Consider the following 25,985-nt stretch of genomic DNA (forward strand, 5'->3'; position numbering starts at 1 on the left):
TTCCTTTCTCTCTGGGGCCATCAGCAGCTTTGGGACGAGAGATCCAAGACAGGAGTCACCCTGCTGTTCAGAAAGCAAGGAAGGAAATGAATAAAAATAGCCTGCTTTAGCCCAGAACTGCTGCTCAGAAAAACCCATCTCAGGAGGCGGAAGGCAGTTGGCCAACCCCTTTGTGTTTTTGGCAGATGAAAGAAGCAGAAGATACGACTTTTAGAGCTGGGACCTCAGGGGTCATCTTGTCTGGCCATTGATTTCAAAGAGAAGAAAATTAAAGCTGAAAAAGGGTAACTGGTTTGCCCAAATAAGTAGCAGAGCAGAGATTCAAACCAATAGCATCTGGCTTCATCCATAGTGCTCTACTGTACCATGATACCCCAAGGAGAGAACATGGATCTCGTCCATTTTGGCCTTTTTCTTTAATACACTTATGCCAAATTCATTTTCAGAAAGGATGCAGCCAGGTTGCCATAAGGTCCCAGAAGCCTCACTTTGAACGGGAGGGTGTGGGGAAGAGAATTCTGTCAAGCTTTGCTTTTCTTGGACATTCCTAGTAGAGGGACTCCCACGTGTGGGACGAGGGCTGTCCCACTAAGTCAGAGGAAAAGATATGACATCAGAGATTTCTCTTCTGTTTCAGGGATTTTGGACTTAAGGTAGTGGAGAAAAAAAGATTGTGACCCAGGCGAAAGAAAATCTAATACATGTTCCAAATCATTTTCCCATATTGTGACTTAGTTTCTCCATCTGTCATTTGGGTACAGTACCTCCACTTCTAGCCTTTTACCATTCTTGTGAGGGTCAAATGAAATAATAGATGTGAAGGTTCTTTGGGGAAAAAATTAAAAGACAATAGAAACATAAGGAATTTTAGCCAGAATTGTCATCCAGTCATAGATCATTGAGACTGGAACAGATCTTAAGAGATAATTGAGACTAATCCTTTCATTTCATAGAGAAGGAAGCTGATCCCCAATGAATTGATATGGCAAAGGTCACATAGGTAGTAAGCAAATGAGCTTGCTGGATTAGAAGCTAGTAGGATGGAAACTGACATCCCCAGGAGAATATGAATGAAATTTAGAGACAAGATTAGGGAAGCAATCCTTAGAACACTAGAATTAGACTGTGGAGCTCATCTAATCTAATCCTTTTAATTTACATATGGTATAACTGAGGTCTGGTAAGGTTAAACCATTTTTCTGGGACAATCAGTAAGTGATGGGACTGTGATGAGCTCAGAAGTTCTTAGCCTGGGGTCCATGACTTTGTTTTAGTAACATTGTGATAATATTTCAATATAATTCTTTTTTTTGGGGTAATCTTGTGTATTTTCTTTTATGCATTGAAAAATATTTAGAACACCAAAAGAAACCAGAAGGCACAATAGGTTAAGAACTCCTATACTTGGGGCAGCTAGATGGTGCAGTGGACAGAACACTGGTCCTGAAGTCAGGAAGACCTGAGTTCAAATCTGGTCTCAGACACTTCACACTAACTAGTTGTGTGACCCTGGGTAAATCACTTAACCCCAATTTCCTCAGGAAAAAAAAATAACACCTTTACTAGAATAATTCAGTTGCCCTAACAGGATTTCCCCCCCCCCCAATATATCATATACTCTTTCACCTTTTGGCAGTTCAGAAAATTTCTGCTTCTTTCTGGCTTTCTCTGTCCCCCACATTGTCCACTCCTTAGTTCCATCCCTTCACCCACCTACTCTGGGATATTTTACTCTTTCTCTGGACTCTTGTCTTATCTCAAAATTTCTACTCTTGGACATTCCAGGCTAGAAGTTTCCAGTTTCCCAGCTGATTGGCAGCTCCCTCCCTGTGACCTGAGCAGGCTGCCCAAACCCATTGTGACCGATACCATTGTGGACTCTGCTTTGCTGCCAACATGGCCCTACTCTCTCTCTGGGGCCTCCCTTAGGTATTCCTTCTCTCAGTCCCAGGAGGGCTCAAGTCCTGCCTCTAGAGTGAAGGAGGCTAGAGGAGTTTTGGGGTGGTGGTCCCAGTCCCACGAGAAGGATGTTGACAAATTGCTCTAGATTGAAGAATGTCCCTCCAGTCCCCCAATATGAGAGGCTCATTTGGGTATCTTAGGACTTCCCCCTTGTCCTTGTTTCTGGCTTCCTCGGATTTCTCCAGTTATGGTGCCCTTATACATGTCAATTAAAAGGGATTTCTTTCTTTCAGCCCTCATTGACCCATCCAGTCGTCCTGCCATGCCCCCTCTACTCCCAGTGCGAATTTTCACACCTGATCCATCATACTCTTTATCCTGGAAGAAAAGGGAACGTGGGATTTCTGTAGTTAGGGTTTTCTCTCCTCCCCCTCCTTCCATGGTTTCTTTAAGGCTGATTCCTCCTTCTCCAGGGTCCTATGTATAGCTGCTGGTGGTTTTCCTTATCTCTTTCATGCACGGTTCCTGCTGGGAGGCCCTGCCTACTTTGAGGGGGCCAAAGAAGGGGGTGGGGAACAAAGGGGGTGAGAACTCCAGCATTAGGGAGGTGCTACAGCTCCACTCGGTCTGGGTCACATCATATAGAAGCATTGCTCTAAGGGACATGGAGTATTTAGTTTGGAGAAGAGAAAATTGGAAGAATGGAAGGCGTGCCATAATTGTTGTTCAGTTGTTTTTCAATCAGGGCTGACTCTTTGTGACCCCATTTGGGGTTTTCTTGGCAGAGACACTCAAGTGGTTTGCCAGGATTGCCTTTTCCAGCTAATTTTACAGAGGAGAATTGAGGCAAACAAACCAGGTTAAATGACTTGTCTGGGATCACATAGCAAGTAAATGTCAAGCTGGATTTGAATTCAGGTTTCCCTGACTTCAGACTCTGTGTTCTATCGCACTATCTAGCAGCCCATGCCATAATAGTTTTCAATAAGTATTTGAACAACTGTCCTATGAAAGAAAGATTAGACATGACTACAGAGGACAGAATTAGGAGCAGATGGGGAAGATTTGAAAAGCTAAATTTTTTTTTGGGGGAAACCCTAAAACCAAAAACTGCCAAATGAGAGCTTTTCCAAAGTGAATAAAGCATCCTGGGGAGGGATTCAAGCAAAAACTGGTGGGCACTTGTTGGTGATTTCAGAGATGGAAACAAGGACTCAATGATTTGTCTAGATATACATTTTCATTTCACAGATGAGAAAACTGAGACTAGAGAGGTTAAGTACAAAAATACTGCAAATAGGGCAGCTAGGTGGTGCCATAGTTCACAGAGCACCCTCTTCTGGTGGTCAGGAAGACTAATCTTCCTGACTTCAAATATGGCACAGACATTTTTAAAAATTCAGTTTTAATTTTTGTTCTAAATTATATCCTTGTCCTCTATTCACTGAGAAAGTAAGAAGAACAAAGTCCATTACAGATATGTATAATCATGTCAAACAAATTCTTACATTAGCTATATGCAAAAAATGAAATTAAGAAAGAAAAAATATGTATCAATCTACATTCTGAATCCATCACTTCTCTATCTGGAGGTGGGTTGAGCATGTTTCATCATGAACTTTTTGGAATCGTGCTTGGGCATCATGTTGCTAAGTCATTCAAAATTATTTGACTTGATGATATTTTCTCTGTATAAATTATTCTCCTGGTTCTGCTCATTTCACTTTGCATCATTTCATAGAAATTTTTCTCAGATTCCCTGACATGATCCTCTTCATTGGTTCTTACAGCACATTTATATTCTATCACATTCATATGCCATAACTCATTCAGCTTCTACAATTGGTAGATTTTCCTTTAGTTTCCTTTTTTTTTTTTTTTTTTTTTTTTTGCTACAAAAAGAACCGCTATAAATATTTTTAAATATATAGGTACTTTTTGTCTTAGATCTTTTTTGGGGATTTTTGTCCTTCATTTTGAAGCTGACCAAAATGACACCACTGTATTAGAATCAAGTTAAAGTGTGTCCAACTGTGGCTGATCAGACCAATATGAGCTCGGAATGCTCCGCCACAGGTCGGACACATATAATCCATATGGACATTTGGGGTAGCTTCTTTAATTTTGCATATTTCACATTTCCTTTGGGCTAATTCAATTCTGCTTTGTTTATAGAGCACAGTACCCTCTCTGATGAGGGCATGCCATACTGGGTGGTCCTGTGCCAGTGTCTCCCATGAAATACAATCAATTCTAAAGATCTTAAGAGATACCACGAGAATACCTTGTATCACTTTTTCTGACCACCTTGTGAGCACTTGCTCTGTGTGAGTTCTTCATAAATATTTTTTTTGGCAAGTGTACATTTGGCATTTGAACAATGTTGCCAGCCCAATGGAGTTGTGGTTTCTTCAGGAGAGTTGGATTGCTTGGCAGTTTAGTTTAAGCAAGCCCTCGGTGTCTGGTACCTTATCCTGCCAGGTCATCTTCAGAATCTTCCTAAGACAATCTCTAAGCCATATCTCTAAGTCAAAGGTTATGCAGAACTTTTGGGTATAGTTCCAAATTGTTTTCCAAAATGGTTGGACCAGTTCTATATTTCTTTTTTAATTTTAGCTACATTAGCTTTGTTTGTGCAAAATCATTTTAATTTTATATAAATAAAATTACCCATTTGATTTCCTGTGAGCCACTTTAATTCTTGTTTAATCATGAACTACATGTCAGGCACTGTCTTAAGCACTGGGAATACAAAAGGACAAAAAACAGACTCTATTATAGACGATGCTGGCTTTTAGTCTTATCATTTTAAGGAAAACTCCTGATTCTTATGCTTTCTGTATTTTGAACAGAAATGGATGTTATATTTTGTCAGAAGCTCTTCCAGCAACTATTAAAATAATCATATAATTTTTGTTGGTTTTGTTATTACATGGTCAATTATATTCATAGTTTTCCTAATATTGAATCAGCCCTGTATTCCTAGTATAAAAGGAAGCCTGGTTATAGTGTTGGATTTTTGCACTATATTGCTATAATCTCTTTGCTATAATTTATTTAAAATTTTTGCATTAATATTAATTAAAAAACTTGTGTTTTGACTCTTCTTGGTTTAAGTATCAAGATCTTACTTGTGTCATGGAAGGATTTTGTTAGGACCCCTTTATATATTTTTCAAATATTTTATATAATATTGGAATTAATTTTCTTAAATGTTTGATAGAATTTACTTATAAATTTATGAGGTTTTTCTTTATTTTTATTAATTTATCAAGTCTATTCATTTATGGCTTGTGCAATTTCTTTTTATAAAAATATTATTTATTTCCTTTTCTTTTAATCTGGAAAATTTATATTTTTGTAAATATTCATCCATTTAATTTAGATTCTCATTTTACTGAATATAGTTGGGCAAAAAAAGCTCTTAATAATTGCCTTTATTTCATCTTTATTGCATGTGAATTCACTATTTTCATTTTTGATAGTGGCAAATTGGCTTTTGTCTTTAAAAATCAAATTAACTAATGGATTGTTTATGTTATTATTATTATTATTTAAAAAACCCAGCTCCTACTTTTATTTATTAGTTCATTAAAAAAATTCTTTCAATGTTGCCCATTTCTTTTGATTTTCAAGATTTCTATTTTGATATTTAATTCAGGGTTTCAAATTTGTTGGTATTCCTTTTTTATTTGTTCAGTTGCATGTTTAGTTCCCTGATATCCTCTTTTTCTCTTTTATTGATATATCTTTTTAGAGATATAAAAAATTTCCCCTAAGTTCTGTTTTTGTTGTATCACACAGATTTTGGTGTGTTGCCTCATTGTCATTATCTTTAATGAAATTGTTGATTGTTTCTATGATTTATTCTTGGCTCACTTATTTAATTTCTAACAATTTTTAATCTTTGCTTCAAAGATTCCTTCTTGACTATAATTTTGATTGCATTATGGTTAGTGAAAAAAATACATTTGATATTACATTTGAAATAAGCTTTTATTAAGTACCGGGGCAGCTATGTAGCACGGAAGATTCCAGCAACTATTGAACTAATCATATAATTTTTGTTGTTTTTGTTATTAAAATGGTCAATTATATTCATAGTTTTCCTAACATTGAATCAGCTCTTTATTCCTAGTATAAAATGAAGCCTGGATCTGGAGTCAGAAAAACCTAGATCAAATCTGACCTCAGACACATTGGCTGTGTGACCCTGGGCAAGTCACTTCATCCTGTTTGCCTCAGTTTCCTCATCTGTAAAATAAGCTGGAGAAGCAAATGGCAAACCTTTCCAATATCTTTTCCAAGAAAACCTAAAAAAGGGACATGAAGAGTCAGACAGGCTTGAAAATGATTGACCAACACACAATACAACATTTATCGACTACCTTTCCTGTGAGAAACATGGGGAATATAAATATAAGCAAAATAAAAGACAGCCCCTTCCCTCAAAGAGGCTTGCATTCTAACAAGAGCTGAAGTGGTAGGGGGTCACTGAGGGATGAAGGTATCCAGTACAAGGCCATGTAGAAACAGAGCTGAGAAGGGAATAAAAGTTTGTATACCTCCTCTAAATTGAGGACTTGGGAGGAACTTACCAATGGATGAGTTACATATTGCTTCACTCCTTGTACTTGTTGGTACCCCAATATTGGCTTTATTTGCTGTTCCTCATATATGAAGTTTCATCTCCCCTCTCTGTATATTCAGGCTATCCTTCATGCCTGGAATGCTGTCCCTCTTGCAATTTCTGGTTCTCCATTAAGACTTACCTCATGGGGACAATTAGATGGCACGTAGATAAAGCACTGGTCCTGGACTCAGGAGGACCTGAATTCAAATCCAGTCTCAGACACCTAATATTTACTAGCTCTGTGACTCTGGAAAAATCACCTACCCCAATTATCTTGCCAAAATTTTTTTTTTTAAATAAAACACTCATTTCAAATTCTTTTTCTCCTCCAATCTGCCAGTGTCCTTTCTTCTAGGATACTTTGTATGTATCTTGTACATAATCTCCCATTATTAAAATGTGAGCTTCCTGAGGAGAAGGAATGCTTTTTCATCTTCAATGTTTAGCATAGGGTCCAACACATAGTAGGCGCTCGATAAAAGCTTGTTAATGGATTGGTTGTTTGAAGCTCCCAGACTAGAAAGGTGATAATGACTTTTTCTTATTTGAAACTGGAAATTGGAATTGGTGGGGAAATGGCATCCTGAATTAAGACGAACTAGAATTAAATGCTTAGTTTCTGGGGAAAAAGCTTTTATGATTGATGGTTCTCTGTGATCTCTGGGTGTGAATGCATGTACATTTACTGCAGTTCTTAGCCAGGATGTGGGGGGCTAGAGGAAGAAATAAATCCTACTTGGGTTGGCATTTTCACAGGGTCAGAGTTTTTATGGTGACTTGGCTCAGTCTTGTAAAATTTATCCAACTGTGGCAGGAGATTGGAGACTTGTGTCCTAGAATTCTGATAGGGGTTATGGGAGAGAAAAGATGATTTGGCCACTCCACCCTCAGGAAAAGGAGTACAAAACACCCTGGATTTGGATAGCACTAAGAGATTCTGATGGGCAGTTAGGTGGCACATCAGGTCTGGAGTCAGGAAGACTCATATTCCTGAATTCAAATCCAGCCTCAGAGACTTACTTGTTGTGTGATCCTGGGCAAGTCATTTAATTGATTACCTCAGTTTGTAAATTGATTACCTCATCTGTAAAGTGAGTTGGAGAAGGAAATGGCAAACCACTCCAGCATCTTTGCCAAGAAAGTTCTATGGATAGTTGGTCCATGGAATCCAATTGAACACATCATCAATTTGTTTTCCCTGTGTTTCTATTTCAGTGTTGACACCACTGTTCTAGGCAATTCTCTAAGATTATGAACTGCAGAGAAGGTGCCAGTCTTCATTGGTAGAGGGAATTTCTTCATCTAGAGAAGTCCTATTATCAGTGCAATCACAGGTCTAGTTCCTATTCCATGGCAACTTCTAATAGGAGACTTCCACTTCTACTACTACCATACAAAGCGGGTAGAAGGGCTCTTTGAATTACAGATTCAAGTCATATTTCCCCTTCACAGCTTTCTTAGGATTTTCCTAGAGTTGTTGTTAGTTGTTTTCAGTCATGTTGTACTCTTCACGACCCCGCTTGGGAGTTTCTTGGCAAAGATACCAGAATTGGCTTGCCATTTCCTTCTCCAGCTCATTTTATAGATAAGGAATTAAGGCAGACAAAGTTAAGTGATTTGTTTAGGGTCATACAACTAGTAAGTATTTGAGGTACATTTGAATTCGGGATGTTTACCTGACTCCAAACCTGGCACACTATTTATTTTATCACCTACCTGCCCCTTCCAAAATTTGTCAGGGACCTTAAAGAATATCGATCTACTCCTACATGTTCTATATAAAGGGGCTGGCGACTTGGGCAACAAAGAGCTAATCACAGAAAGGAATAATGGGAACTGAAAGATCAAATGAAAAGGGTATGTGTGTTAATTCCCAGTTTTAGAAAAACTCAGCTTGCCATGTAAAGGATATAACCTGAGGCAAGAAACTTGAAGTTTAAGTGCCTAACTCAGCTAAGAGTAAGGGCTGAGGACCTTCTAATGAGAAGAACTAGTTCTGTCCATCTTACATATGAATTATAAAATATATTGAATATTACACCAAATAGTCCTTGTCTGTGTTTGAGGCTGATTGGAAAGTAAGGAAAGGGAAGGGAAGGGAAAGGAAGAAAAAAAATAGGAAGAGAAGCGAAGCCTTGAGACTAAGCTCCTTTTCACCAAAGGGCTTTTGTTTTTAAAGGATGTATTCCTTTCTCTAGTAGTATGGGAGTTGGTGGGATACCACTCATTTACATATGGAATCTGAGAATGATAATACTTCATGGTTTCTTTTTATATATGTTACTATTCTGCTTCAGTGAAATGTTCCACTCTTGATTTTTTGGTTCCTGCTTTGTAAGATGGAAATGAAGCACTGAACCATTAATAAAAAGGAAGGTTACATTTCACCCAACACAGCAAAAATCCAGTGGAACTTATCTTCATCTTTAGTATATATACACATGGCACCTTCCTTTACCTCCTTGAGGAAATGCATTTGGTCAGCAGGTCAGACAGAGTGTGGTGACTCTCATGGTTTCAGGTATCTGCCAAGTTTGAGGGACTTGGACTCTATGTGGTGGGACTTTTTATGCCCTTGGGTGACCAGGAAATTGAGTCAGGCAATCTGGATCATTTAGATCCTGTGGGAAGCTTGGTCTCCTGTCAGGGAAAAATAATTTTGGTCATAGGAGAGACCTGGGGTGACCCTATATTGGAAGTAGGAGGGAAAGAAGCATGGACCAATAAGGTCACAGGGAACAGTCTTGTTATCTTGTAGGGAAAGCTAATCTCTCTCAAATTGGGTAGGAGGAAGCATGAGCCTAATCCAGTTTTTATTTTTTTTTTTTTTGGGGGGGGGATGTTAATTCCTTTTAATTGGCTGCTGAGCTGAAAGAGAGATGATGAATAGGACAGTCTTTGACAACAGAACTATGGCCCCTTCCATAGTGGTGATCATGGCAAGAATGGTTGCTTGTTCCATCTCCCTTTCTACCTGTGTTGCCACAAGGCCAAAAACCCATGACATCTTTGTGTCTTTGTTCCTTCTTGTTCTTAGAGGAATGAGTATTGAGATGGAGTGGACCAGACTGTAATTTTGTGACCTTCAAAGGCTTGCAGGAGTCACCAGATGTTTTTTTTTGGGGGGGGATTCATGGCAGAAATTGCCATAAAGATTATAGTCAATACAAATGCAGCTTCAAAACAACTTGTGCAAGCCAGACTAGCAGTGAATCTATCCAGCAGCCAAGATACCATTTCCTGCAGGCAGAGGAGCACATTTTCCAGGGCTGTGCCATACCCAGAAGTCAATTTCTAGAGAAAATTTTTATTAACAACCACTTTGAGATTAAACTCAACTCTCCCCAAGGCCAAGGTGGTAGAGGGGATAGCGTGCCTTGATTCAGGGTAATGTATTGGTGCTTCTGCTCTTATCGTTTCTTCTCAGTATATATATATATATCCCCTTGTGAAAGCTAATGGACATTAATTGGTTATTGATGAAATTGAGGAGGTATCACTGGTGATCATATTGGGTTGAATGCATTGGATGGGAGCCAATGCAAGAACATCAGTAGGTCCTTATGCCTCTCAGGGGTACCCCTAGGACTATGAAGGGGAAATGTAGTTAGCCATGCTCTGGGAACTTCACAAACCAGTGAACAAATGTGGTGGGGGAGTGGATCCCTAGTCTTACTACAATTAGATTTACATTGCATTTTTCAGTAGTAATATTCACTCATTTCATGATTTACCTACATATGAGTGCAAAATGAGAATCTATCACTTGAAACTTCTCTGGGAAGATTCTTTAAGAAGTTCCAAATCATCCCCAGAAACTCACTTGAATTCTAAAAAGGCAGCAAGGTGATTAATTAAATGTTTAATGGCAATTGGTGCAGCACATTAGCTTTTTAGGTCAAGTTTATGATACAGTAATCTTCCTCCATTAAATTCTCAGTAACAATTTATCATGATAGTGTAGACCTTGGTTCTTTTTTTTTTTTTTTAACCTTGGTTTTTAAAAGCCATCATAGCAAAATACAAATTCTTATATGTTTCTTTAAGTTGGAAGGGCTTTAATTACAGTTTGTCAATGCTGTACTTAAGACTGTCTCTATGATCTGAAGACCCCAGTAACTAAGTTCAGAGAGTCTTATCAACAAATTGGGTACCTGCTAGAATGAAAACTATGGAGGACTGATTCAGTTTTGTCTTTACCTCTCCAGCACCTAATGCAGTCTAGACACTGTAGACTGTAAGTAAGCTCCTTGAGAGCAAGAACTGGTTTTTTGGGTCCCTATTGCTTAGCACAGTGCTTGACCCATAATATACACTTAAAAATGCTAGTTGACTGATCGAAATATAATAAATACTTGTTGATTCATTGATCGACAAGAAGATGAAGGTTTTGGTCATAACAACCCATAAAACCATACACTAAAGTGTGAAAGAGTTGTAATTTGTGATCAGTGTCCATACCAACAGAATTTAAGGTCTAGCTCCAACATCTGTTTAGAATGGTGCCTCATACAGAATAGTATTTGGTAAATCCTTATTATTGGATCATGGGATCACAGATTGAGAGTTTCAGGGATCTTAGAGGCTATCTAATGCAATCCTCTCATTTAAAAAAAATTAAGTTTCTTAATTAACAAGCATTCATTTTCTCTCTCATCTGCATTTCTCTCTTACTTGGAAGGAGAAAATCAAAACTCTTATAACAAATATAGTACAGTCAAGCAAAACAAATGATCATATTGATCCCAACCAAAAATGCCTCTCATATTTTGTTTTGAGTCTACTTTTCTGTCAAGACCAACCTCCCCCTTTTTTTTTTTTTAACAGATATGGAAACTGAGGACCAGAAAGATTAAGTGATTTGACCAGTCTCAGACATGGCATCACATTAGTGAGATTGTAATCCAGGTCCTCTGAGGCCAGGATCTATGTTTTGCACTCTCCTATGCACCTCAGAGCCTTCTCAGTTCTGAAATGTTATTTTTTAGCTAACGTATAACACAAGGGAAACTAGGTGGCACTATAGTGCACAGAGTGCCAAATCTGGAGTCTGGGAAGATTCCTCTGAGTTCAAATCCACCTTCAGACACTTATTAACTGTGTGACCCTGGGCAAGTCAGTTAACCCTCTTTGCCTCTATTTCCTCATCTGTATAATGAGCTGGGGAAGGAAACTACTCTAATATCACTTGTCAAGGAAACCCCAAATGGGATCATGAAGAATCGGACACGATGGAAACAACAAGACAACAATAACATGGAAGTATACAGATGAGGGAACAGGGATTCTCAACAAATTTTTTTGGAGATTCCTACCTGACTCATTTCATTTGAATCAATCACTGTCGTGCCTTATCTAAAGCCTCCAAATCAAAGCCTTTCTTGACATGCTCCTGAAATAAATTTCAGCCTGAGATGTTATCTTTGCATCTCCCCCAGTGCCTAAAACAGTGCTCTGTACAACATTTATCGACTTGAACTGAATTGAACATAGAGGTTCCACTGGCTTCCTCTATGGGTCTGACATCCAAAAAGGCAAGCAATTAATTCATCTTGGATGTAGCCTCTACCAGGGAAATCCACTTACTGGGAAGTACCAAGAGCCCTGTCTATCATCTCCTTAGGGAGGCAAACTATAGGGAGCTCACTACTTTCTTTGCTCATTTAAATTGATCATGGAACTCCTATGATCTATATACTCCCTACCCTAATTTCATATGGATTATTCCTGGGTCCAGTCCGGGCTTCTGATGCTCCCAAAGCCAGGTCAGAATTCTCTGGGTTCTCTCTCTCTTCTAACCCCTCCTTCCAAGTTCTCTCTCTTCCTGGCACTTCCCTTATCATGGGACTTTGTTCAAACCCCAAGCGCAGGATTCTGTACTGATTTCTGATTCTGATGGAACTGTAGGGCTTAGTTACTTCTGGAACCGCAAAGCAGCCAATGGCTGAGGGCAGATGGGTGTGAAAACAGGGAATATCCTGTCAAGAGAAGAGCTGCAGCTTGGAGTGTTTAAATGATACCTTTGCCTTCATTTAAAAATCACATAAATTCAACATATAAGAATCAGTGCTAATCCACCCCATTGGGGAGAGAAAATAGAAAGAGAAGCCATGTCCATCAGTTGGAGAATGGCTGAATAAATTGTGGTATATGAATATTATGGAATATTACTGTTCTGTAAGAAATGACCAACAGGATGATTTCAGAAGCAGGATGAAATAGGCAGCTTCTATTCCCCTGCAAGTTTTCTTTTAAGTGTGTGTGTGTGTGTGTGTGTGTGTGTGTGTGTGTCCCAGGGATGTTGAGAGCCTTCTTTTAGCTAGTCTAGAATAGAATCACAATTTTAGAATGGAATCACAAATGTTAGAGCTGGAAAGAACCTTTGATATTCACTCATCCAGCTCTCTTTGGTAGAGGACACAGAAGATCGGACACGAAAGCTTGTTGGGGCAAAGCTCCTGAGCCAGTGTTGTTCCATTGTCCAGTGTTTGGGTCTGAGTACAATGACGTTTGTGCTTCAACAGCAACATCTGTTTTTTCAAAGCACTTTCCTGTTATTTCATTTTATCCGAATTGAATCCAGCTCTCCTCATGAGAGCACCTGCACGTACCCCTGCTTCTCCTGCTCTCTTCCCCATCTCATGTTTCTGAAGCTTTGCTCATGCACTTGGAATGCCCTTCTCAACTTATCTGACTCCTGCCTACATTGAAGAACTAAGCTCAAGTTGTCTTGCCTCCTCCTGAAAGCCTTCCCTGATCTCTTCAGTTCATACTGAGCTGTCTCTCCTCCTGTCCTTCTCTTCTATACCCTGTCATTAGCCTAACTGTTCCATTTTGATATTTAACATCTGGGAGGCATCTTGCCCCCTCCACTAGACTAGTTCTGGAGGGCAGGACTCCCTTGACTTGACTTCTCTGACACAGGGACAGGGACACAAGTGAAGCTCAATAAATATTCACATTATTAGTAGCCCATCTAAGATTCGAACTTGAATCTTCTAACTTTTAGTCCTTCAGACAGTTTTCTTCTGGGTTCTTGGAACACTCCAGGAAGTGCTCTCAGCTTTCCTTCACACAACTTTCTCGTTGCTCTGGTTTTTGGCACCTTCTCTCCCCTCTCCAGGATGACATGGGGAGATTTTTTCCTAAAGAGACTACAAAGGGATGATTGTTGGTGTCCTCTGAGATCCATCATGGCACCACCATATAAATTATCCAGAAACCCTGTTTTTAGTATGAATTCCCCTGCTCAAGAATCTGCCATAACTCCCTACTTCCTATTCATAAAGTTCAAACTTTTTTGCTTGGCATTCAAGGCCTTCCATATGTGAGTACGCCCATTGATTGCTTCCTCACTTTTGTATCTCAAAATATGAATCTTCTGAACCAGTGAGGCACATTTTCTCATAGTCCCACCATACTCCTTTCTATCTCCATCTGCCTTTCCCATGCTAATTTTTTCCACCTGAAGGCTATTCCTAAATCAATTCAGCCTATTGCTTTTTTTTAAAAGGTGAAATCCTACCCATACTTTGAAATCAAGCCCTCTTCCAGCTCCTCCCTGACTATTTCAGCCCACACTAATGCTTTGAAATCCATTTGCATATTGATAACACAGTTGAGCCCTCAACCGAGGTCAATAATTGAGCCCAATTATTTCACAGGAAGCCAGGGCTCTACCTGAACTTCTTGTGGGCAAGAAATTTTTATTCTTTTTATTCTTAATTTTTTCTTCCCTTTCTACACAGTGCCTCGGGCAGTGATGGGCACACATCTGGGTTGCAGTAACATCTGGAGGATTACTGGGTTTCACTGGCTTGGCTCCCAGAGTGGGAAGGGAAGGAATCTTATGGTGGGAGAAAGACCACACACTCCAAGGGCTTGTGGGGTTGCAGGAGGGAAGTGCTAACTGCTTTAATCTGAGATAAAATCTGACAGGCTTAACCTGAAATTTATCAGCACAGATTAGGAGGCTGGATGTGGCCCATTAGGAGTGATCAGTGTGAAGATCCAATGCACCATTCCATCAAAGGCAGAGATGCAATCTCCAAGGCAGGGCAGCCTCCATCACGGATGCAGGTGTTGACTCAGAGGCTTGTGGACTCCATCAGCCTCTCAGGCCATTTCTGAGCCCAGACTTGTCCTCCATAGTTATATCTCCCTAGGAGGAGGGAGCTAGTGTCTTATCCACAATGGGAGACCCACTAAGGAGGGAACCCAGGGGAAACAATCCCCTGCTGTACTTGGTGGGTCCACTAGGAAGGTCCACTTGTATTTTAACCATCTGATGGTCCAGATCCAGATCCCAGTTTCAGGCACTTCTCTGCAGAGCTGTAAGAACACTGATGCTCAACAGGAGATGATGAGCTGGTTGGTAAGAGCTTGGGGGGCCTGGGCCTGCTCCAAAGGCTGTTTCTGTAAGAGCTCACAGCTAGCCAGTGTCCGGTACAAGGCATCCAGGACTTCGAAGGTGTGGGCCTTCTCTGTAGGAGACAACCAGGAGGCAGAACCACAATATGAATTCAGGACAGAGGCCAGCAAACCTTTACAGTAAGAACCCCACCCCCAGCCCTGCCCCAGTCAATCAATCCTCAACCATTTATCAAGTAGCAATGCTATGTCATGCAATAGTGACCTAAAGAAAAAAGTTAAACAATTTCTATTCTAAATCAGGGCTTCTTAACCTTTTTCTACTCGTGACCCCTTTTCACCCAAGAAATTTTTATGTGACCCCAAGTATAGAAATATATAAAGTCGTTATACTAACCAAACATTTACTGATAATAAATCAAAATTTCATAAACCGCTCATTCAGACCCCACAATTTAAGAAGCTTTGCTCTTGAAACCTTTGCAATCTAGAGAAGGCACATATGCCTACCCAAGGGCAGCTGGGTGGTGCAGTGGATAGAGCATTGACTCTGGAGCCAGGAGAATTTGAGTTCAAATCTAGTCTCAGACACTTAACACTTCTTAGCTAGGTGACCCTGGGCAAGTCCCCCATTAATCCCTATGGCATCACCAGGAAAAAAAAGGAACCCCACATATAGAAGGTAGTGCTTAGGCTGAGCCTTGAAAGAATAGAGGGAATCTAAGAAGGGGAGGCAAGGAAGAAGCTCATTTGCAGGGGGCCAGAGACAGAGTTCTGTGTATGGGTAATAGTGAGACTCATTTGGCCAGGCTCTAGTGTGTATGATGGAGAAGAAGTCATAATAAGGATGAAAAGCAAGAAAGGGCCAGGTTGGAAGGATTTTAAATGCCAGACAGAAGATTTTATATTTGGTCCTGGAGGTAATGGGGGAGGGGAGAGTAACATAGAAAAATCATTTTAAATTGGAGGACAGATTGGAGAAGGGCAGGCTTGAGGTAAGGAGACCAGTTAGGAGGCTGTTGTACAGTCTAGTTCTCATAGTGTCAATCACATTTTGTCTGATATTAATGTAGATTTATGTTTTCTGTGCATACAGCCCCTAGCTGAGCTCTAAACTTCACAAAAACTGGACTGATGGTCTTAGATAGTTAGATGGTGTTGATAATAATTATTGGGAGGGGCACAGAGATGACACAGTGGATAGAGCACCAGCTCTGGAGTCAGGAAGACCTGAATTCAAATCCAGTCTCAGACACAACACTCACTAACTATGTGATTTTGGGACTGGTCACTTATCATTTAACCCTAACTGGCTAGTCAAAAAAACAACTATCTATCTATCTATCTGTCTATCATCTCTCTCTCTACATATGTATATAAATACATACATACATCTATGTATATATTTACACACACACATATATGATAAATGTTGGTTAAACTGAATTGCTCATTTTTCTGTCTCTCATGATCCCTAACATAGAGCATGGTGCTTAGTGAATGTATGTCTCATCTCAAAGTAGCATCTCTTCCCTCTCCCTCCTGCCCCCCACCCCCATGCCCTCCTGATGCTGCCAGAGCAGATCTGCCAGCCTGCCCAAAGCTTCGGGCCAAAAGCATCTTAGACAACAGTGGGAGATTCTGTTAGTTCTGTTGCCATCGGGAACCACATGTGGCCTTGGTTGAGAAGGGGCAGGGCTTACATTTGGTCGAGATCCCAAAGCCACATTTGGGTTGGATTTGGGGCAACAGGTTTTCCTTGGTGGGAGGCTAGAAATGACTGGCCTGTGAAAGCCATGCAGCAGTAGGGAGCCTCTTGTTTTCTTTTATTTAGGTTCCCTGGACCTTCCACTCCATTCCCCCTGTTGCTGGAGGATTCCTTTGGGACTTCTCTTTCTCCTCAACTTCTCCATTCCTTCCCTTGTATGCAGATTTTATTTTTCTGCAAAACTAACAACAGGAGGAAGGTCATCTAGGGTGCTCAGAAAGCTTCAAAATCTGAACTTTCATGAAATCTTGCCCAGATTTTGCCAGGTAATTCTAGTCTAGTCTCCATTTCAGCCCATTTCTTTGAAGAGAAATCTTAAAGTATCTATCTCATCTTATTCTGTCCTCAAAACACCCCTGAGAAAGAGGCGGAAATGAGAATACTAGTCCCTATTTTTACAGATGAAAAAATCATGGATCTAAAGTTTGGAAAGGTTCTCAGAGGCTGCCATCTATTCCAGGGACTCTTAGCTTGGGCTAAAATATGGAAATATTTTAATAACTTTTTTCCATATAATTGACTTCTTTTGTAATCCTATGTATTTTATTTTATTCACTTAAATACATTTTTGTGAAAAGCGGTCCTTAGCTTCAGCAGATTGCCAGCAGAGCTTATGAAATAAAAAAAAGATGGAGAACTCCTTATCTAGCCAAATTGACTCATTTTTCAGATGGAGACCCTGAGGCTCAGAGCAGTTGAATGACTTGCTCAGTCACACAACTAGAAAGTGTCTGAGGCAGGATTTGAACTGAGTTGCCCTTTTGTCTTCAAATCCTGCAGCCTATCCTCTATGCCATGCTGCCTTCCAAGAATCAGGGGGGTTTAGGAGACAACAATGGCTACCACTTAATTTCATTTACATAGTACTTTAGATAGCCACAACAATAAAAAAGAGGGACTTAAAAATAAAAGCTCAGAGATGATCTGTGGGAAAAGTTTTGACCTGATATGAGGAAACACTATGTATATAAGGGGCGGACACCAAAAGGTCCCTACTAGCTCTGACATTCTATGGATCTCTATAGGATTCTAGAGCAGTATAGATTCTTTCCTTTCAACTTCAGTGCTGTGGGAAGCCAGATGTCCTCTGGGAATCTGGATAGTGGGTACAAGTGTAATGACTCTAGGCATTTGGTCCAAACTTCCATTCTGAATTGGTTGTTCTCTCCCTCTCCCTTCCCAATGCTCCAGGATGGCAGCATATGAAGACTTTGGCCATTTAAGCAGTTTTTGATGTTAAGATGATGATTGTAGGGAAAATTTTACTTGGAGTTTAGGAATTGGGGAGCAGGGCAAGGGCTAGAGGCTTGGGGGAGAGATGTGGGAAGGGAGACCAAAACTGGAGGGAGATTGAAAAGACCTTGTTCCCAAATCCCTAGTCTGGCCCCCTCTCTACTTTCTGCCTTGAATTCAGGGTTTGTTTTTCAATTGAAAACTCCAGTGCTTATTACATCTCCAGAGGGATCTAGCTTGTATGCTAGGTAACAGAGCAGATAAGCCTCTGCTTGCTGATATCACCTAGGAGTCAAACTGTTTTACAGGTTTCATTCAAACTTTGATTCAGAACGTTTATGGATTATTTTTCAGGAAGGGCTCTTTTTAGAAACAGATTATCATTGTAGAATACTGCTCTCCCCTGCTCTCATCTCTCCCTTCAGCTCTACTCTCTAGCGACTCATTTCAGAATAAAAGGGACAGAAATGATTTTAATTACCAAGAAGTTTTCCTACCATGTTGGGGGTCCTGACAGGATTCCAAGGTGTTCAGCAACATTTTCCCCAAGACTCTTTTGGATATGTTCTTAAAAAGGAACAAACAATACATGGAACAGATCATTCTATACAGCATGTCACTATCACATCATTAGTATTAGTATTATTATATACAGAGAGCTGCTGCAGAGTCAAGAAGGCTGGGAGTCAGATCCTATCTCTAATACACACTAGTTTTGTAGCTATGAACAAGTCATTTTATTTCTCTATGGTTGGGTCTGATGGACTCCAAGGTTCCTTCTTGTTTCAAATCCATGATCTTACAATCACACTATGTATCAGAATTGGTAGGACTTGAAGCCAGTTAGTCCAATTGTAAGTTGACCAAAAGTCCCTTCTGCAACATTGCCAGTAAATGACTCAGCTTTTTCTTAAAGTGGGTAGATCAAAAAAGGTCTCTGTCAGCAATGAGAGTAATAAGAGACCCATGTGGACTCAAATATTCACATGTAAGTGAAAAGAATGGTGGACTAGGAGTCAGGAGATCTCAGTTCTGATCTCAGCTCTACCACCAAGTCTAGTTCTTCTAACTGTACCCCCATGACACCTCCTATACACAGTATATGACTGAAAAGATGAAAATGAGCTAGACTTAGAACTTGAGTGGCTTAAGTATATGTCTGGTTTTATTTCCAGTAGACTACATGTTGGCTGCAATGGGGACTGAATGAGAAATTCAGCAAGTAATTCCTATGTTCCAAGTAGGTGATGATAGCAGGAGAAGCCATGTTCTGTTGGCATACCAAATCCCGAAGTCTCTGGAGAAGCTGGAGGACATCCATCAGCTTTTCTTCCACCAGGGAAAGCCGAACTCTTTCTGTCTCGAGCATCTGTAACTCCATCTTCAGAAGCTCACTCTCCTCAGCTTTCTGCTGAATTTCACTGAAAAGTGGCTCCTTCACCTGGCGGGAGATAGAAGAAATTCAGCACTGGAGCTGTCCAACAACCCAATTCATTCCACCCTCCTTAGTAGGTGCTGTCATCCCTCTGGGCTGGTGGCCACTAGGTACTTGCTAATGTGAGGATGGGGTGACTGCTTTGCTCAAGTAGGGGGAGTTGGGATAAGAATACTGACAGAATTGATGGGAGCTACAAGAATTTTTTCAGAGCTTCATGATCACATCTGAACTTCCCAACATTTCTGAGGTAGGGAAGGCAGGAATGGGATTCCTATTTTATAGATGAAGAGACTCAAGTGCAAATAAAGTTAGTGGTAGAATTGCTACTAGAACCTAAGCATTTTAGCACAGGGCTTGTTATTCCATTCTATGAAAGCACTTTTCAGGGTTTTCTTGAACCATATTGAAAACAGAGTCTGTAATCTGAGGGAACACTGGCTTGAGATCAGATGACCTGGGCTTGAAACCTGATTCTGCTATTTTCTAACTGGGTGGCTATGAGAAAATGATTCGGCTTCCTTGGCTTTCAGTTTCCATATCTGTAAAATTAAAGGTCTAGACTAGAATGGACTCTGAAGTCTAGCTCTATGCCCCTATCAACAGTGCTCCTTTTTTGTTCTCTTAGGTTCCCAGGCAAAACTTGGTTCTTATCTCATTTTCCAATCAACAGGTCCTCCTCTGAGGCCCTGCCTTGACCACACCATTAATTTCCACTATTTTTTTTTTGTAGCTGTGGCTTTCATTCCTCTCCTGAGCCTCACCAGAGAGTTCATTTCACAGTCGAATGCTTATTTAAATGTTTCTAAAGAGAAGATTACAACACCCTGAGGAAAAGAGAAAAGGAGAATAACTTGAGCAGACAGAAAAGACTTTTTTTTATTGCTCGAGGATGACAGCCCATGAGGGCAAGTTATCACCAAAGGATTTACTTTGTTCAGTGAATAGGAGCTAGGGAGCCAAGAAGAAAAGTGAAGTATGGGAAACTAAAGAAGAAAGAAAATAGGCATGTAGGCTAAAAGGAAGACTTCAAACATGCTCCTTCTTGGGGGGCCCCTGAGCCATCAGATGCTACCTTCACATTGTAAAATAATCCCTAACCACTGGCATACTGCTTTGTGGTTCACAAAGCACCTTCCTGTACATTGTCTATAGCTTACAGTTGGACAGGGCTTTAGGTCTCTCTGTAGGGTTTATATATGGAGGCAAAGGGAAGAAAGCTGACTTTTGAGTCAAGAATGCCTTTATCCAATCTCTGTTTCAGATGGACTGTGTGGCAAGTCACCTGACCTCCTAATGCACTAGGCAATTCTCTGAAACCAGATGTGCAGACAGATATTGGCCAGGGGGACTTTCCCCATTGGAAACTACCTATATTAATGAAATCCCGTTTTTTTAAATGGCAAAAAAGCAGCTGCAGCTCACAATTCCATAGTATTTTTAGGTTTATGTGTTTTCCTTATATTTACTTGTAATGTTGGATTAGTATCCTCATTTTAGAGATAAGGAAACTGAAGCTTAAGAATGAGACAAATATTTTTGGAACATGGCCAGTGTGGAAATTTATCTTGCTTGATTATGTATATTTATTACAAAGGTGTTTTTTATGGGGAGGAGAGAATTTTTTTCATTGAAATAAAGCAATTGGAATTAAAAAAAGAAATTGAGGCTGAAAGAGATGATTTTAGGACCATCGATTTAAAGTTTGAAGGGACTTTAGATATCATCAAATCCAAGTCCCTCTGCCCCCATTTTACAGATGAGAAAATTGTGGTACAGAGTAGTTAAAAGATTTGTCCATGGTCATACAGTAAGTGCAAGCTATGGAGAGAAGAGCCAGGTATTCTGATTCTTAAGTTCAGTGATCTTTTAGTCATACCAGATGGTATCTCAAAGGATTACAAAGCACTTTATGGACATTACCTCATTTGAGTCACATAAGCATATTCTAAGTAAGGAATATACATGTTATTATCCCCATTCTACAATAAGAATATTGAGATTCACACAGGTTAAGTTATGTGACTAGTAAGACAGAATAAAGATTAGCACCCAAGTCTCTGGAGTCACCTAGCATAATGTTCCATCCACCTCTTAGAGGTGAACTGAACTTTACCCTGATCCCTGAGTCTTCTTTCTTCTGATATGGCTATCTCTGACTCTAACAATATTCCTTCTCTTACTCTGTCCCATCCCTTTTTTTTTATAATTGATGATGGAACATTCTGTTTCCCAAACTGCTGTGCAACCATCACCAAGTGCCATGCCGTTAACTTCTGGGGTTCCCCTGTCACACACATTTCCTCTTCCTCCTTCTCAGATAGCATAAGCAAGGACAAGGAGGAAGGGGCGCCTGCTTCCAGCCCTGACACTGCCCCTCACTAGTTGTGTCTCCTGGAGTTTGATGCTTGGATGTTACATATTACATAAGAGAAAAGAAGACCCTCAGTGTCCTCACTCTAAGGCTGTTAAGGAGGCAACCACTGTCTGCTCTATGTGAAAATGTAATTATGTCCATAAAACATCTTGAGATTCTTCTAAGAAGGCAGTGAAAATTTTTTTCCTACTTATATATAAATTTTTTTTAACATTCATTTAAAAAAAATTGAGAAGAACAATAGTAACAGCAATAACAATCACCCTCATTGGGGCTTATAATTCAGGAAGAGACACCAAATATGTACAAAATATCTATAATCCCTTTCAATTATTTGTTTTTATAGTAAAGGTTCAAATAAATAAATTATTCAAGAACAACAAAAAATTTTACATCATACAACTCATATTTTTACATCTTAATCAAAGCAACCATGTCATCATCATCCAGTCTATTCACAAAGCTCCTATCCTAGTTAAAGATCTCATCACCTCTCACCAAGAAAAGACTACAGTTAAGTGTGGATATTTAGACACACACACATACATATGTATATATACATACATATACATAGAAATCTATGTGCCTTGCACATATTAGGTATTTTACAAGTGTTTGTTGAATGGTTTATTTTCTGAAGCTTCAAGAGAAAAACACCAATCACCAGATCATAAAACAGAGAAAACATTACTGCTAATTAAACTCATATTTCTTTGAACTGAAGCCTTCACATGCAATCATATGACTACCATCTGTCCCCATGTACCATATTTCTTTTTAAATTATTTTAAATCTTTTCTTGGTAGAACTTGAATAAATAATTTTTACTGATAAAACACAATAATACCACCTTCCTTTCCAAATATAATTCTTTTTATTCTTGTCCTAAAGAGCTATTTCCTTATAATAAAGAGTAAAAAAAAAAAAAAGAACTCAGTCCTGTAAAACTAACCAAGATATTAGCCAAGTCTAATCATAGATACAATGTTCCACATCCATAGTCCCCATCCTCCACAAAAAAGAAAGGGAGGGCAGCACCAAATTTTAATGGGATATGTTTAAAAGGATAGCAACAATTTCCATTTGAAAAGTGACTGACTAGTCATTAGGTTAATTGATTCCTTGGATTCTGAATTTGACAAAAATACACAAATAAATTAACTCTCCATCTTTCCATCAGTCTTTTCTATCTATCTACCTATACATCTACCTAATTACCTATCAATCTATTTATCTCTATCTATCTTTCTATCTCTCTCTATCTACCTGTTCAACTATCTACTTACCTATCCATCCATCCAACTATCTATTTATCTACCTACCTATCTATTCATCCATCCAACTATCTATCTATCCTTCTATCTACCTATCCATCCATCCAACTATCCATCTATCTATCTATCTATCTACCTACCCATCCATCCATCCAACTAACTATCTATCTACCTATCCATCCATCCATCCATCCATCCATCTATCCAACTATCTATCTATCTACCTATCCATCCATCCATCCAACTATCCATCCATCCATCCATCCAACTATCTATCTATCTATTATCTATCACCTATCTGTCAACTCTTTCAAAAGTTCTCAGGCAGCTGCCAGGCAGAAGTGGGAAATGAGGGCCCTTGCTTCATGAGGTCAGTGAAATGTGCATGCTTCCTAAGCTAACGACACACTGCTTTCTCATAAAAAGACTGGGTGAGGCTGCCTTGAGCATCTTACCTCCTGGTCACCAGTGTCAGGCTCTTTTACATCTTGCCCCATGTTTCCCAGCTGCTCCGTCAGGGTGACAATCTGCTCTCCCAGCTCCCCCAGGGCACTGGTATGTTCATCACTGCCAAAGTGGCCGAAGTAAGACATGAGCTTCTTGGCTGTTTTGTCATCGCATCTGCATAATGAAAGAAAGCTGAACTGTGATGGGAACTTTTCTCTGGGTTCTGCCCCCTCTCCAGTTTAGGTCTCTGCCTTTGTTTTGAGGGGGTTAACAGGTCACTGTCTCTTATCTCTCCCTGTTTCCCTCTTCTCCACCTAACCCTGATCTAAGTGTCAGGCAGTGTGGGGTGATGGATTGAATGCTGGACTTTAGGAAGTTACAAAGTGCTTTCTGGCTTATCTGTGATCCTGTAAATAGAAAGTCCTCCCCCAGGACAAAAAGAAGAAAAAGAACAACAACAAAGCAGTTTTGCAAAATTAATTCATCCATTCAGTAGGTCTAATAGTGTATTTCCTGTTCTACATTCATAGTCCCCCATTTTTGCAAAGAAAGAATGGAGTTCTGCTAAGCTTTATTAGATAGCTTAATGAGATATGGTGGCCCAAAGACTGCATCATTATAATCTGGAAAGTGGAGCAACAAACTTGAAGTCAGGAAGACTTACTTGAGTCAGAATATTGCAACTGACTCTTATTTGCTGTGTGACATTAGGTAAGGCCATTACTTAATGATTCCCAGGTTCCTTATCAATAAAATAAAGATAATAACAGCACCTATTTCACAGGGTTGTTGTGGGGATCAGATGAGAACATATGGAAAGTGCTTTTAAAATCTGAAAGAGCTACATAAATGCTAGTTGTTAATAATATCATTACTGGAATAATATGAATTAAATTTATTATATGAACAATATGCAAATAATAATAATAATAACTACTAGCATTTATATAGCACTTTAAAATTTGTAATTCACATATCATGCTATTCACTTGGTCCTCATAACATCTCTGCAATAGAGAAAGAGCAAGGGTTAACTATCTCTATTTTACACAAAAGAAAACTGAGACCCAGGGAGGTTAATTTATTTGCCCAAAGTCATAAATAGTTTTAGAAAGTTTTAGAATTGGGATTTAAACTTAGATCCCTAGACTCTGGGCAGCTAGGACCTCCATTTTTTTAAAATTAAAAAAAAAAATTATTTGCTGAGTCAATGGGGTTAAGTGACTTGCCCAGGGTCACACAGCTAGGAAGTATTACGTATCTGAGGTCAGATTTGAACTCAGGTCCTCCTGACTTCAGCGCTGGTGCTCCATCCACTGCACTACTTAGTTGCCCTTGTTCTTTTTCTTCTAATGGATAGAATGACAATAAGATCTGAGTTCAAATCTATCCACAGATACTTACAAGCTATATAACAATGGTTATCATTTGACCCTTTTTGCCTCAGTTTCCCCATCTGTAAAATGAGTTAGAGAAGGCAAACCAGTCCAGTCCAGTAGCTCTGTAAAAAAACAACCAAGCAAAAACCAAATGGAGTCATGAAGAACTGGACATGACTGAACAGCAGCAGACCTCCAACTCTAGAACCAAAGCTCTTTGCATTCACTGTGGACACAGAGACAAAAGGAGACTTCCATGTATATAATATAATGAGCTTATATTCCAGAGTCAAGGGTGAGGGCAGAGATAACCTTCCCTGATTCCATGACTCTAAGTGAGACGTACCCGTTCCCACAACTCGAAATGCGAGCCAGCAGCTTCCTCACTTCGGCCGCCTGGGTCTGCTGCTCCCTCGGCCACGTTTCCTCTTCTTCATCAGAGGCTGCCTGGCCCTCCACAGAGCGGAACAACTGCTCATCTCCTGCAGGGAGAAAGAAGATGCTCAAAGCCCTTTCCTTCCCAGGGAAGGAGAGACAGTTAGTGATCCTTTTTCTTGGCTCACAGGGCAGAAAATAGCAAGACAGGACAAATGGAGGGAAAACCTGTTGAGAAACATGACCTGGAGCCTTCTGCTAGGTTCCAAAAGAAATACTGCCAACAGGAAGCAGGAGTCCATCACCTTTCTATTAAAGTAGTATAGATCAAAGCTTCTTAAACTGTAGGTTGTGACCTCATATGGGATCTCATAGTACTGGGCTCATGACATTATGATTTATTATTATATGTTTGACTTACATATTCATTTTGTATATCTGGGGTCATGTAAAAATCTCTCAGGTCATGTAAAAATTAAGTCCTGGTATAGATATCATGCAGCAAGTGTGTGATCAGTAAAGGACCTGGGCTTGACGGTCATAAATCAGTAGGTGTCCCAGCTGGACAACCTGGGTGCTTGCTGGCATGGAATGTTCCAAGTCCAAGAGTGGACCTCCAGAGCATGGGGTACTTTCTTGGTGGAAGATTTATGGGTTAGAGTTGGATTATGGTGGAAGATTATGGAAGGACAAGAATGAGAATTGCACAAGTGAGGGCTGTGATCTGTACTAGTGAAGGATCTACCCATATTAGGGAGATCCAAGATTCATAAAAGTCTTGAAGAAAAAAGC

The 25,985-nt window shown here is 39.8% G+C and overlaps 2 protein-coding genes across 3 annotated transcripts in view; both read right to left on the bottom strand.

Annotated features, from left to right (window-relative positions):
• The window catches only part of GP9 (glycoprotein IX platelet), a 4,648-nt gene extending 2,857 nt beyond the window's left edge, over positions 1-1,791 (bottom strand). Inside the window, exons 1-2 of one of the 2 annotated variants that reach the window (XM_031956626.1) lie at positions 1,627-1,791; positions 1-60 (exon numbers count right to left, since the gene is read on the bottom strand). The exon at positions 1-60 is cut by the window's left edge and continues 10 nt beyond it. In XM_031956626.1, coding sequence (XP_031812486.1) covers positions 1-60; positions 1,627-1,701 — 135 coding nt within the window. In that variant the 5' untranslated portion in view covers positions 1,702-1,791. Of the gene's footprint in view, positions 64-1,626 lie in introns of both variants that reach the window. The other variant, XM_003762509.4, reaches the window with a different exon arrangement.
• Positions 1,792-11,684: 9,893 nt separating this feature from the next.
• Positions 11,685-25,985, bottom strand: part of EFCC1 (EF-hand and coiled-coil domain containing 1) — a 72,699-nt gene continuing 58,398 nt past the window's right edge. Inside the window, exons 4-8 of the mRNA XM_031956659.1 lie at positions 25,165-25,300; positions 23,448-23,613; positions 19,189-19,347; positions 18,404-18,473; positions 11,685-15,018 (exon numbers count right to left, since the gene is read on the bottom strand). Of these exons, the coding sequence (XP_031812519.1) occupies positions 14,885-15,018; positions 18,404-18,473; positions 19,189-19,347; positions 23,448-23,613; positions 25,165-25,300 (665 nt within the window). The 3' untranslated portion in view covers positions 11,685-14,884. The remainder of the gene's footprint in view (positions 15,019-18,403; positions 18,474-19,188; positions 19,348-23,447; positions 23,614-25,164; positions 25,301-25,985) is intronic.

The sequence above is a fragment of the Sarcophilus harrisii genome, chromosome 1 (genome assembly GCF_902635505.1).
Source record: "Sarcophilus harrisii chromosome 1, mSarHar1.11, whole genome shotgun sequence".
NCBI classification, from domain to species: domain Eukaryota; kingdom Metazoa; phylum Chordata; class Mammalia; order Dasyuromorphia; family Dasyuridae; genus Sarcophilus; species Sarcophilus harrisii.